At 39.8% G+C, this 12842-nt stretch overlaps 1 protein-coding gene across 2 annotated transcripts in view; it reads right to left on the bottom strand.

The window, feature by feature from the left end:
* The window catches only part of PIP5K1B (phosphatidylinositol-4-phosphate 5-kinase type 1 beta), a 113362-nt gene that overhangs the window by 65154 nt on the left and 35366 nt on the right, over positions 1-12842 (bottom strand). For both annotated transcript variants that reach the window (XM_060762242.2, XM_060762243.2), the window contains exons 2-3: positions 4220-4296; positions 1652-1720 (exon numbers count right to left, since the gene is read on the bottom strand). In XM_060762242.2, the coding sequence (XP_060618225.2) occupies positions 1652-1720 (69 nt within the window). In that variant the 5' untranslated portion in view covers positions 4220-4296. The remainder of the gene's footprint in view (positions 1-1651; positions 1721-4219; positions 4297-12842) is intronic.

Genomic DNA, 12842 nt, shown 5'->3' with positions numbered 1-12842 from the left:
GGCTTGGTCTCCAGACCCTTGGCCATTTTACTCACCCTCCTCTGGACACATTCCAGCTTGTCAGCATTTCCCTTCAGTTGGGGTGCCCAGAATTGGACACAGTATTCCAGGTGTGATCTGACCAAGGTAGAATAGAGGGGTAGCATGACTTCCCTGGAACTAGATACTATACTCCTATTTATGCAGGCCGAAATCCCAACAGAATCCAGTGTGGAATCTAGTGTGGCTGGTTTTGATGGTTTTAAGTTATCTAGAGATCACTGGGTGATTGCGAGCAGTAAATGGGTGTGTCTTTTGTCTATCCAAACCTCATACCCTGGATTTCAAAATGATCTCTTGGATTTACAATTTTTCTAAGAATCTCTAGGTTCTCTACTCTGATTCTATGGTCAACTTCAAGTACTTTTTAAATCTTTGTTTTTTCCCCACTTTCCTTCACCCCTAAAACCCCACAAAAGAAGAGGGCTTACTGTAATAACAAGTTAAGCTCCTTCATACTCAAACAGAAACACTACAACATTTGGAAGTCTGCATGGCCATCAACTGTCTGGCCATTATGTCACCAACAGCCTTACTCATTTCTCAACAGTTGCCTCTCTCTTTGCTACATTAAACCTCATGAGAGTAAATATTAGGCTTGATTGAACAAATATTAATTTCTATAGGAGAGTAGTCAAGCACATTTGCAGAACAGTGGGAATGGTGGGCCAATATATGGCAATTGCGTAAGAGTTGAGTATTTCTTTCTTCAGAGGAAATAGTCTTGCTCAAGTATTATGGGAAAGTGGTTAGAAATTACTCCTTGATCAGTTCCCCATATTAGACATGAACCATTGATCGTTTCAACCACTATTTGATGCACTGTTCAGAACAAATATCTAGTCTTGGCCCTAACTTGGAGTTGTCTTGGACAAAGGCAGACTTTGACACTGACTGGCAGTTACATTCTAAGATTTCAGGCAGGATTTTTTTTCCATTTGAACTATCCGAAACATGCTAGGGATTAAAATTGTGACCTTCTGCTTGCAAAGTATATGTTCTGCCACTCTGTGACGTTACTTCGCATTTGCATGTCTAATAAAATTCTGACCATGGCTGCCACAGGGAAGTTTCTGTACATTTATGAAGAGAGAAAAATATGAACAAGCCCCTCTTGAGACACTAATGCAGGGGTCCTCAAACTTTTTAAACAGAGGGCCAGGTCACAGTCCCTTAAACTGTTGGAGGGCTGGATTATAATTTGAAAAAAATAATGAATGAATTCCTATGCACACTGCACATATCTTATTTGTAGTGCAAAATCCACTTTAAAAAATACAGTAATTAAAATGAAGAACAATTTTAACAAATATAAACTTATTAGTATTTCAATGGGAAGCATGGGCCTGATTTTGGCTGATGAGATAGGATTGTTGTTGTTGTTGTTGTTGTGGGCTTTCAAGTCATTTCAGACTTGGTTGACCCTGAGCGAGGGCCAGGTAAATTATTTTGGAGGGCCGTATTCGACCACTGAGCCTTAGTTTGAGGACCCCTGCACTAGTGGAATGAACCTTTTGTGGTTGAAAATAATGTTTCCATGTTGTGAGACAGGCAGATAGACCAATAGCATAAAATAAAGTAAGTCCAAAATTTTATATGTAAATTTTGAAACCTTTTTATACGTTTTCTCCTCATTTTGTTTTCCAGTAGAGGGATCTCCATTCTCAGTTACTGTCTGCATCTGGAAAAAAATAAAATAAAAACACAATAAATGATATTTACTATTTGTATCCCAACATTTAAAATAAGTTTAAAGAAGCTAAGAAGAAGAAAACACAAAATAGTAAACACATCACAACTGAGCAATACAGAAAGAGAAAACAGCACAAAATCAATATAACCATGCCACTGGCCAGTAGAAATGTGACAGCATAACAAGGGAGCAGAAACACTAAGAAGGACATCAAATGCCATTTAAAAGACTAAGACGGAAAGCTGCTGGTGCTTAAAAGATAATAATAACGGGAGAAAGACTTACTATGAAAACTGCATTTGGTGGGCACTTTTCTATGTAGAAAGGAATACAAATACACTCATGCAGCCCAGCTAAGTCTTGAAAGACTAAGACCAGAACCAATGCTTTGAATAAGCATGGAAAAAACTTGACAGTGCTCCTCTTTCACTATAGTATGCTCATAAGCTCTGTCCATATTTAGAGTCCAAATGAACTGGCCTACTCAGAAGCAGTGTCATGAACAAGACATCACTATTCTTATCCTAGACATTACTAAGGAGGCAAAGAGTCTAATGTACCATTGAATCTAATGTGCACCTCAATTTTCAAAACCCTGAAACCAAAAAAAGTATTTGCTGCCAAATATAATGCACAGAGGCCAAAAGTGCACCCCTTGTAATTTAGAACACCAAAGCTTCCAGAGATGGAAAAGAAAACCTTGGGGTGCATCTATGCTGTAGAATTGCCTTGGTTCAATGCTATGGAGTCATGGGGGCTGTAGTTTTACAAGGTCTTGAACTTTATCTGCCAAAGAATGCTGATGCCTGACCGAACTACAAGTCCCAGTATCCCACAGCATTGAGCCATGGCCATTAAATTAGATATGAGGTTCCTCAAAGAAGAGTTTCAGGTGCAGCTCCTGAAGTGGCTTTCCCATTTGCTTTGGCTCAGAACTAAAATCACTGTATGACATGAATCTTGTGCACAACTTAATTTTGGAGAGGTAATTTAGTCAAAATAAGGTGAGCATTAGATTTGGGTAAATAATGTCTTCAATTGGGCATTCAGTCGTAATGCTCGATCAGACAGTAAAGTCAAAATGTACACTGATTCCACAGATGAATATGGCACAACCCCAAACAGGCTGGATACTGTATTGTCGAAGGCTTTCATGGCCGGAATCACTGGGTTGTTGTAGGTTTTTCGGGCTATATGACCATGTTCTGGGAAGCATTGTCTCCTGACGTTTCGCCTGCATCTATGGCAAGCATCCTCAGAGTTGTGAGGTCTGTTGGAACTAGGAAATTCAGGTTTATATATCTGTGGAATGTCCAGGGTGGGAGAAAGAACTCTTGTCTGTTGGAGCTAGGTGTGAATATTTCAATTGGCCACCTTGATTAGCATTTGATGGCCTGACAGCTTTTAGGTGTGGCTTGTTACTGCCTGGGAAATTCCTATGTTGAGAGGTGATTAGGTGTTCCTGATTATTTCATGTCTGGAGTTCTCCTGTGTTTGAGTTTTGTTTTTTATTTACTTTTATAATATTAGAGTTTTTTACATACTGATAGCCAGATTTTGTTCATTTTCATGGTTTCTTCCTTTCCATTGCAATTGTCCACATGCTTGTGGACAATTCCATGGCTTCTCTGTGTAGTAGCCTGACATGGTAGTTGTTAGAGTGGTCCAGCATTTCTGTATTCTCAAATAATATGTTGTTTGATATATAAACCCAATTTTCCTAGTTTCCTACAAATCTCACAACCTCTGAGGATGCTTGCCACAGATGCAGGCGAAACGTCAGGAGAGAAAGCTTCTAGAACATGGCATATTGCCCGAAAAACCTACAACAACCCAGGCTGGATACTATTTGTGAATGATAGGCTGTGTCATTCACAAATAGCATCTTTGTCTGATTTTTTTAAAATTCTCATTATACATTAAAATAACATAGTGTACTCATGGGTGATTGCTAGTGAGAAACAGAAGGCAGTCTCTATAAAGCACAGCATGAAGTCTGTAAGGCTTTCCTTCTTGCTTCTCTATGCATAGAATAAACAAATATAGGCAATTAAGGATGGAAATTCCATGCTTGAAAATGCAGATTAAGATCATGGTTTATGACGGGTTATGTTTTGCCTCGAGAATGGTTAACAGTGGTGTTAATGGTGGGCAAAATGTATTCCATGTGTTACATGTTGCTCTTTATTCACTTTAATGCATTAATAAAGACAACGTTTATAGTCTGCAGACTCAAAAATATTTACGTAAGAGAAGCTTATATCAGCTCTTAAAATCGAGTAAAGGTCCAATAAAATCCAATCACCCCAATAAAAATAAAACAGTGGCGAGGGCGAAAACTAGAACACAAGATAAAAACCTGCAAAAATAAAAACAAAAAGTATCTTTGCCTTCTATTCTCCTTAGCAAACACTGAATGGATATTCAGGCTGATATAGATAGAGAGATAACCCTTGACTCAATTCATTTAGGGTTATGGGAACCTACCTTTTTAAGTTGCGAACAGCCTGGAGTTGAGAGAGACAGTCAACCCATTCATTGATGCAGTCAGGTTTTCTAATACACTGTTAAAAACAAAAACACAAATATTTCACTGGTGAAGCCTTGACAGTAATACAATGCATAATATCTATATTATCTTGATCATTACACATTCACACTAGGTTACCGCTGAGCTAATCAATAAAGTCCTATGTTCTGCGCATAAACTCTCTGCTATGGCGCCAGTGGTCTCTTACTGTAAAAGATTTATGGAGAGTGATAAATGCACACCCCACCCAACAAACTAGGCATAAAATATAATGTCTTGAAGGAATTACAGAGAAAGGATATGATTGTAGGTGGGAGAGCCCATTATATTAAATGAACACTGTAATAGAGATATACCTTGCTTTAAGATTTTGGGTTTAGAGTGTTTCACTAATATGGGGTTTTTCAATTATACCATACAATGCCATTTTGTTACCTATGCTCAGCCTGTTTTTTAGCATTTGCACACTTCAGTATTGTATTCTGGCAAATGTTTTATTTATAATTTCACCTTTTGCATCGTTAGGCCTAGAGCTATTGTACACTTAATAAATAATGATGTAAATATGCTTTTAGGCTTTTGTAGATAAAAAAAAATCATGATTCACCTTAAAGTGATATTTGCTATACAGCTATGGTCTGGGACCTAACCTGTTCTATTATGAAGATATGCCCATATATACAGGAGTATATTTACAAATAGTAGGATTAAATAATAATATTAAAAGGGGGGTGGGGAAGGAAGAACTAGAGGAAGTAGTAAGGTAAAGATAAAAGTTTCCCCTTGACATTAAGTCTAGTCGTGTCCGACTCTGGGTGGTGGTGCTCATCTTAATTTCTAAGCCGAAAAGCTGGTGTTCTCCATAGACACCTCGTAGGTCATGTGGCCAGCATGACTGCATAGAGCATTGTTACCTTCCTGCCGAAGTGGTACCTATTGTTCTACTCACATTTGCATGTTTTTGAACTGTTAGGTTGGCAGAAGCTGGGTCTAATAGCGGGAGCTCATCCCGCCTCCTGGATTTGAACCGCCAATCTTTCGGTCAGCAAGTTCAGCAGCTCAGTGGTTTAACCCGCTGCACCACCAGGTACAATAAGAAATTATAAATCACAGAATTGTTTCCTAAGAGACCTAAACTCCTGCTTTCCACAAGAATCATGAAAATAACTGAATGTGGGGGTTGTTCAAAGGGCATGTTGGCTGATCAATATAGACATTATTTAAAACAGTGAGCAGCTGAAAAAATTAAAATCTCTAACACAGAACAATACACACAAATACAGCATTATTTCAATGCATCAATACAAAACTACAGATTGTATACTGAAATAGAGTATCATAAATTGAGTTGCAAAGAAACATCGCATTTCTTCAATTCTAAGACACACTTTCCCCTCTATATAAACAGCTCTAAATATGAAGTGCATCTTGGAATCGGAGGCGCTTTTTCCTAGTTTATAAAAAGTCCTTTCTGCCCAGGGAAGAGAAGGAGGAAAAATATAGAAAACATTCCCCCACATCTCATGGCGGATACAGGATGTATTTTTAAATTTTAAAAAACAGTATTTTAAAAGGGTGGAGGATGTGGTGGTAAATTCAGCCCTCTGACGTCAAGCAAGCGCTGCACAATAAAGACCTAATTGGCTAATACCTACACAAATGTTTTGGTCTACATACATGGGTCATCACAGCACAAACACATGTTTACACGAAAAATAACAGTCACCAGGACAATGGAATTCTGGCATGGCTGCAAGAGTTCTAGTCTTAAAGAAAACCTACGCCCTACTCTGCTTGCCACTGCCTGCCATGGAGCTCCTGGTGATGAAATGGGTTAAGCCCGTGTGCCTGCAGGACTGCTGACCAAAAGGTTGGCGGTTCAAATCCAGGGAGTGGGGTGAGCTCCTATCTGTCAGCTCCAGCCTCCCATACAGGGACATGAGAGAAGCCTCCCACAGGATGGTAAAACATCCGGGTGTCCCCTAGGCAACGTCCTTGCAGACGGCCAATTCTCTCACAACAGAAGCGACTTGCAGTTTCTCAAGTTACCCCAGACACCAATAATAATAATAATTAAAAAACCCCTGCCTGCCATGGCTTGTGAAAGAAGAGGGAATTACTATACACAGATACATCAGCCACAGTCCTCCACTGTTAATAATAATAATAATAATAATAATATTTATTTATACCCCACCACCATCTCCCCAATGGGGACTCGGGGCAGCTAACATGAAGCTGAGCCCAAAAATAATACAACAAAATAAAATACAAAAAAAATAAATAAACACAACGAAATACATAATATAACAAAATAAAATAGACAATGCAAAATAACATAATAAAATAAATCACAAAGGGCAAACCAAATGTGCAAGATAAAATATTGTTTCCCTAGCTGGGAAAACAAAATACAACAAAATACAAAACCTGGAGTTTTAATGGCCTTTGTGCCTGGTCCTTATAAAGGATACCTGATTGCATCGATATCCCTCCACACAGAGCATCTCAACTGACAACAGAACTAACATTTGAGACAAAATATAGGCCTGTGACTCTAACTTCATCACTCTTTTTCTCCTATATGATTTTTAATATCTTTGCCTGATGGAGAAACCAGTGGAAGTTCAAAAGTAGTATTTTCTGCATTTTGGTTGATTCAACAACAATATCACTGTTCTTCAGATTTTGTACTTTGTTGTATCTTTCCGCATTTCCAAAAGTCTATTCCTGAATATGATTCCTGAGAAAATGAAGTAGATTCTGTGTCTACTTCCAGTCTTATAACCTCTGGAAGAGAGAACACATAGATTCAACCTGATAACGGAGCTTTTTGGCAGTACTGCATCTCTTCATCTGTTCCGGGGAAGAGAACACAGTCTTGCACCACAGCAAACGTAAGACAGAAGCAATGTTACTAGGGGAGTTCTGGCTAGCATGGCTCCTCAAAATAAATACAGATTTCCTAGTCCTCTTTAGTGAATTTGTAAAGGATATACCCTACTTCCCTCACACTTTTTCCTATATAAACATCTCTAAAAACAGTAACCCAATCAACAACTGGGCCACACAGTTTACAGAAAACCTACACACATGGATAGATGCCTACATAAAAACTCCATCTATCACCCAAGTCAAAAAAGAAGCACAATTAAAGCCCTGGCAGACCGTGCAAAAAGAATCTGCGAACCTTATCTCCTCCAAGGTGAATTGAACCACCTAAACTGGGCTCTACAGGCGAATTGATACTTCACTACAGACTTCAGAAGAGTTATAAGACAGAGAACAAGCCGCGAGACTAAAGATCCACCCAGAGGAAAACTGTTCTTGCCATACATCAAGGGAACTATTGACCACACAGGGAAGCTGATGAGGAAACACAACATACAAACAATCTACAAACTCACTAAGAAAATCCAAAAAATGCTGTGTTCAGCAAAGGACAAGAGGGATCCTCTCACCTCTGCAGGATTCTACCGTATTCCATGCAGCTGTGGACAAGTCTACATAAGGACCACCAAATGCAGCACTGCTCAAACGCGAATCAAGGTACATGAAAGGCACTCCAGGCTACTTCAACCAGAGAAGTCAGCCATAGCAGAGCACCTGATGAACCAATCTGGACACAGCATATTATCTGAGAACACAGAAATGCTGGACCACTCCCACAACCACCATGTTAGGCTACACAGAGAAGCCATTGAAATCCCCAAGTATGTTGACAATTTCAACAGAAAGGAAGAAACCATGAAAATGAACAAAATCTGGGTACCAGTATTTAAAAAACTCTAAAAACATAACAGTAAATAAAGTGCAACACTCTAAAACAGGGGAGTTCTAGACAAGGAGCAATCAAGGCCAGCTAACCTCCTAACAAAGGATTTCCCAAGACAGTAAGAAGCCAGGCCTAGAAACTGCTAGGCCATTAAATGCTAATCAGCGTGGCCATTTACGCCTACCTCAGACAGACAAGAGTTCTTTTTCCCAACCTGGACATTCTACAGATATATAAATCCCATTTTCCTAGTTTCCAACAGACCTCACAACCTCTAAGAATGCCTGCCATGAATGTGGGTGAAACATCAGGAGAGAATGCTTCTGGAACATGGCCATACAGTCAGAAAAAACTCACAACAATTGGGAGTGCTTTTTATATACTTGTACTGAAATTAGTGTGCATCACACAATCGATAGTCTTAGAATCAAAGAAATACAATAATTCAAATGAAAGGATGGTGTTGCCCATTGTATTTTGAGCATAATATCCTATTTTAGAAAATTGGCTGAAAACTGGCTGAGATCATTAAACCATGGCCCATTTTTAGCTGTTCCAACATTTTTTCCAACCAATATTCTCAAGCAATCCTGCATTGCAGTATAAATAATGACAAATCTCTATCCACTTGGTGCAATCTGAAAGTTGTATGCAAAAAGCTGTTTTCAGGAAGGCCATTTTATTTTATTTTCTAAGGTAGAACCTGCCAAAACACTACATAATGAACAAGCATTTTATGGGAGGTTTGGAAACTACACACACACCCCTACCTTTAAAAAACTACATCAAAACCTTGGAGAGGAATAAATCCTTTTAATGCCACAGCAGCATTTTTCAATGTATCACAAGACCTTTAAAGCTTAGCATTCATTCCAATTAGCCCATCACTTAAACCTCTTATTAACATTGCTTAATGATGTCTTTAGTACAAAGTTTCCAAGAAGGAAAACACAGAACCCTTTCACTAAATTTAGTGCACTTAGAAAACATGCATGCACTGAGACAGAGGACCAGTTTACATTTGGGAAAAAGTACCCTTATTCAACCCATATTTTCCAGATTTGCATAGATTCTACATTTGCCCCGTTAACACCACAGATAGTTCACCTTAAGCAGTGGTTCCCAACCTTTTTTTCTAACCAGGGATCACTTGACTAGGGCCCACTTGACCAGTGGCCACTCTCCAATATTAGTACCAAAAAGGTTACAAATCAGTTTTTGGTCAACTTTAGATTCAGTTTGGTTATTTGGAGTGCTAATTCAGAAAATTGCATTGGATAGACCACATCAGCTCTAGTTTTTGATACAGAACATATGCCATCCAGTTGTCACCCTCTGCTCGCTCACAGAAAACCGTATTTAATAATCTAGAGTTGATGTGTTCTATCCCATGCGATTTTGTGAATCAGCACCCCAAATGACTCCAGGAACAGGCCTAAAAACAAAGGCACCAAGGCGCCCACACTTCTAGGCACCACATGGAAGGGCTCTGTTCAAGGGGAGGGAGGAGGAGAAGAACAGTTTAGGAGGATTGTTGTTGTGCCTTATTTATTTTTATTTATTTCATTCATTTCTACCCCGCCCTTCTCCTCACAAAGGGGACTCAGGGCGGCCTCACATAAGCATCAATGATGCAATCAACATATACAATAAAAATTTCAATTAAAACCGTAAAACTAAATGTAAAACATTATACAATACATTAATAAATTCATTAACAATAAATTAACGTGCCGCTAAAACCAAGATCTAGCCAGGTAAATCCAATGTCGCAATGTACAAAAATTTCCTATCCAAGTTGTCGCTAACCTCTAGTTGGACACCTGGTCCCAAAACCAAGTCTTCAGTCTTCTAAAGGACAGGAGGGAGGTGGCCAACCTGATGTCCTTAGGGAGAGAGTTTGACAGACCAGGGGCCACTGCCGAGAAAGCCCTGTCTCTCGTCTCCACCAACCGCATTTGCGAAAGTGGTGGGATCGAGAGCAGGACTTCTCCTGATGATCTTAAGTTTCGTGATGGTTCATAGCAGGAGATATGCCTTTTGTGGTAGTGTGCTTCTCCCCTCCCGACATCACAGTTAACTTGATACTACAAGAGGGTTTCGCGAGACCAGTTGCTGTTGTTACAATGGTGTAGTAATGGTGAGGCTGCAGACCATATTTTAGTTCTTGCGGACCACTGGTGGTCTACGAACCACAAGTTGGGAATCACTGATCTTAAGCAATCAGATGTGAGTTCACCTTAAGAGATGACACGTATACCCTGGACGAACACACCTTGATGCAAAAAACTCCTCTTATTTTCACATCACTGGCCACATTGCAGTGGCAACTTCACATTTCTTTTTTCCGTTATGCGTGTGAATATAAGTATTTCTGCCTCTAGCCATCCTGTTATACAAGGTATGATTTTTTTTTGTCTATACAGACAGGCCCAGTGATATCTTGAGTAATAAAGTTGCAATGCCAGCTATGCACCTCAGAACCCCCGCCCAAAACCAGTGGAGTACAAGCAATATGCTTTAACCACCCTTTCATCCTATCCATGGCAGTGTCCCATTGCCAAATAGGAAGGGCCTCTCCCATATTCGTGAAGATTTCGTACCTGATCTGAAGGGGGAAATATCTCCTGAAGAAATTCAGTTGCATAGGATCCTTGAACTACTCTGGAACAGTTGGAGGAAAAATCAACAGCTGTAGAAAATCCTATTCTCTCTTGGCACTAAACAAAACAGTGGGTCATAGAATCAGATTGTTAAATGCAATGGGAAAACTAATCTAGACACTGAAGCACTCTATTTACAGTTAGCAAAGACAAACTAAAAGCTAAATCCTGCACATGGGAGTGCCTGCACATAGGCAGTTCCCCAGAGGCTGGGAACAACCAGTGCTTTTGGCTATTTCAGGCAAAGCAACCTCTTCCTAAGCATTTCTGATCCCATGTGAATTTTGCTGAAATCAATGAGACGTCTAAGGAATTTTGCTTTGGGGTAGGATGCCTGGCACAAGGTTTGATGAAAACACCTCCAGAACAACAAATCCATTCCAATCTTGAGATGTAAATAAAATATGCCAAAAACAAATGCAGTCTTGAAATTTCTTCCATAAAGAAGGAAGCGTCCATACCCATTGTGAAAGAAGGGCTTGTCTCTGTCTTTAATATTTGGGGAAATATTCAGAATCAGTTACCCACGTGAATGCTGAATTATAGCATAGTCCAATTTAGGGTGAGGTCCTGGTAAGAGGAACAACTGACCCTACAATGTAAGACAACATAGATGTTGTCTCGAGAACTAGGGTAATAAAGTGGTTTGAGTGCTGGAAGAATCATAGAGTTGGAAGAGACCTCATGGACCATCCAGTTCAACTCCCTGCCAAGAAGCAGGAAAATTGCATTCAAAGCACCCCCCAACAGATGGCCATCCAGCCTCTATTTAAAAGCCTCCAAAAAGAAAGCTCCACCACACTCCGGGACAGAGAGTTCCACTGCTGAACAGCTCTCACAGTCAGGAAGTTATTCCTAATGTTCAGATGGAATCTTGTTTCTTGTAGTTTGAAGCCGTTGTTCCGTGTCCTAGTCTCCAGGGCAGTGGAAAACAAACTTGCTCCCTCCTCCCTATGACTTCCTCTCATACATGGCTATCATGTCTCCTCTTAGCCTTCTCTTCTTCAGGCTAAACATGCCCAGCTCTTTTAGCCGCTCCTCATAGGGCTTGTTCTTCAAACCCTTGATCATTTGAGTTGCCCTCCTCTGGACACATTCCAGCTTATCAACATCTCCCTTCAATTGTGGTGCCCAGAATTGGACTCTGGAGGCTAAGGCTCAAATCCCTGTTCAGCAATGAAAACCCACTTGGCAAGTTCTACTCTCACAGGCCCTTTCTACACTGCCATATAAATCCACATTATCTACTTTGAAGTGGATTACATGAGTCTACACTGCCATATAATCCATTTCAAAGCAAATAATCTGTATTTTATATGGTATTGTAGAAGGGGTCTCAGCCTCAGAGGTAGACAATGAAGAAAAACCCATGGCAGTGCCACTTTAGGATCACCATAAGTCAGAAACAACTTGAAGGCACATAACACACACATCTTGCCTATTTGTGAGAGAGGCTCCCTTTATGTAATTCACTTGTATGTCTATCCTTTACTGTAATCCAAGAAGATCCAAGTTTGAGTACTGTACAGAACCAAGATCCAGAAGTTTAGAGATAATTATTAAAATACATTTGCTTGAGTGATGCTTTGCTCTATGTCTGGGAAAATACTTTTATATTCTGAATATATCTTTTATATTCTTCTCAAACCAATAATTTTCTATGTTTGTTTAGTGGGCATTGCCTCCAGATTTAGTTCCTTAATGCATTACCGCCACTCAGTGTGTCACTTCCCTGCATAGTTATTGAATAAATTCTTACGCTAGAAGGCACATCCACCTATTCTTGTCACTTTTTGTGCCGCTCTCTTTGATATACAGCAAAGGGAAACTCCTGGGGTGCTGTGATCTTTGATCTCAGCATGGCACAGACCGCTCCTGTTAGAAATGTACTTGTTGAGATTAAAGAAACACCAGGAGAACGGTGCTTGGAGAGACAAAAGGAAGCCCAGAATCTGCTCCTCATACCATTCACTGAATATCTCAGGCTTCTAATAAAGGCTGAATTGAGATGCTAGATAGGTACTCATAAAACTAACACATCCCGGAAAAATAAGACAGGAAAGCCAGCCTGTTAGTAACTTCCAAATGCATCAATACAGTGCAACCCCTGCTTTCCAAGATCGCCCCCTTCCATGAATACCT

Source organism: Anolis sagrei, chromosome 2 (genome assembly GCF_037176765.1).
Source record: "Anolis sagrei isolate rAnoSag1 chromosome 2, rAnoSag1.mat, whole genome shotgun sequence".
NCBI classification, from domain to species: domain Eukaryota; kingdom Metazoa; phylum Chordata; class Lepidosauria; order Squamata; family Dactyloidae; genus Anolis; species Anolis sagrei.
This window is presented reverse-complemented; position numbering and strand designations above follow the sequence as displayed.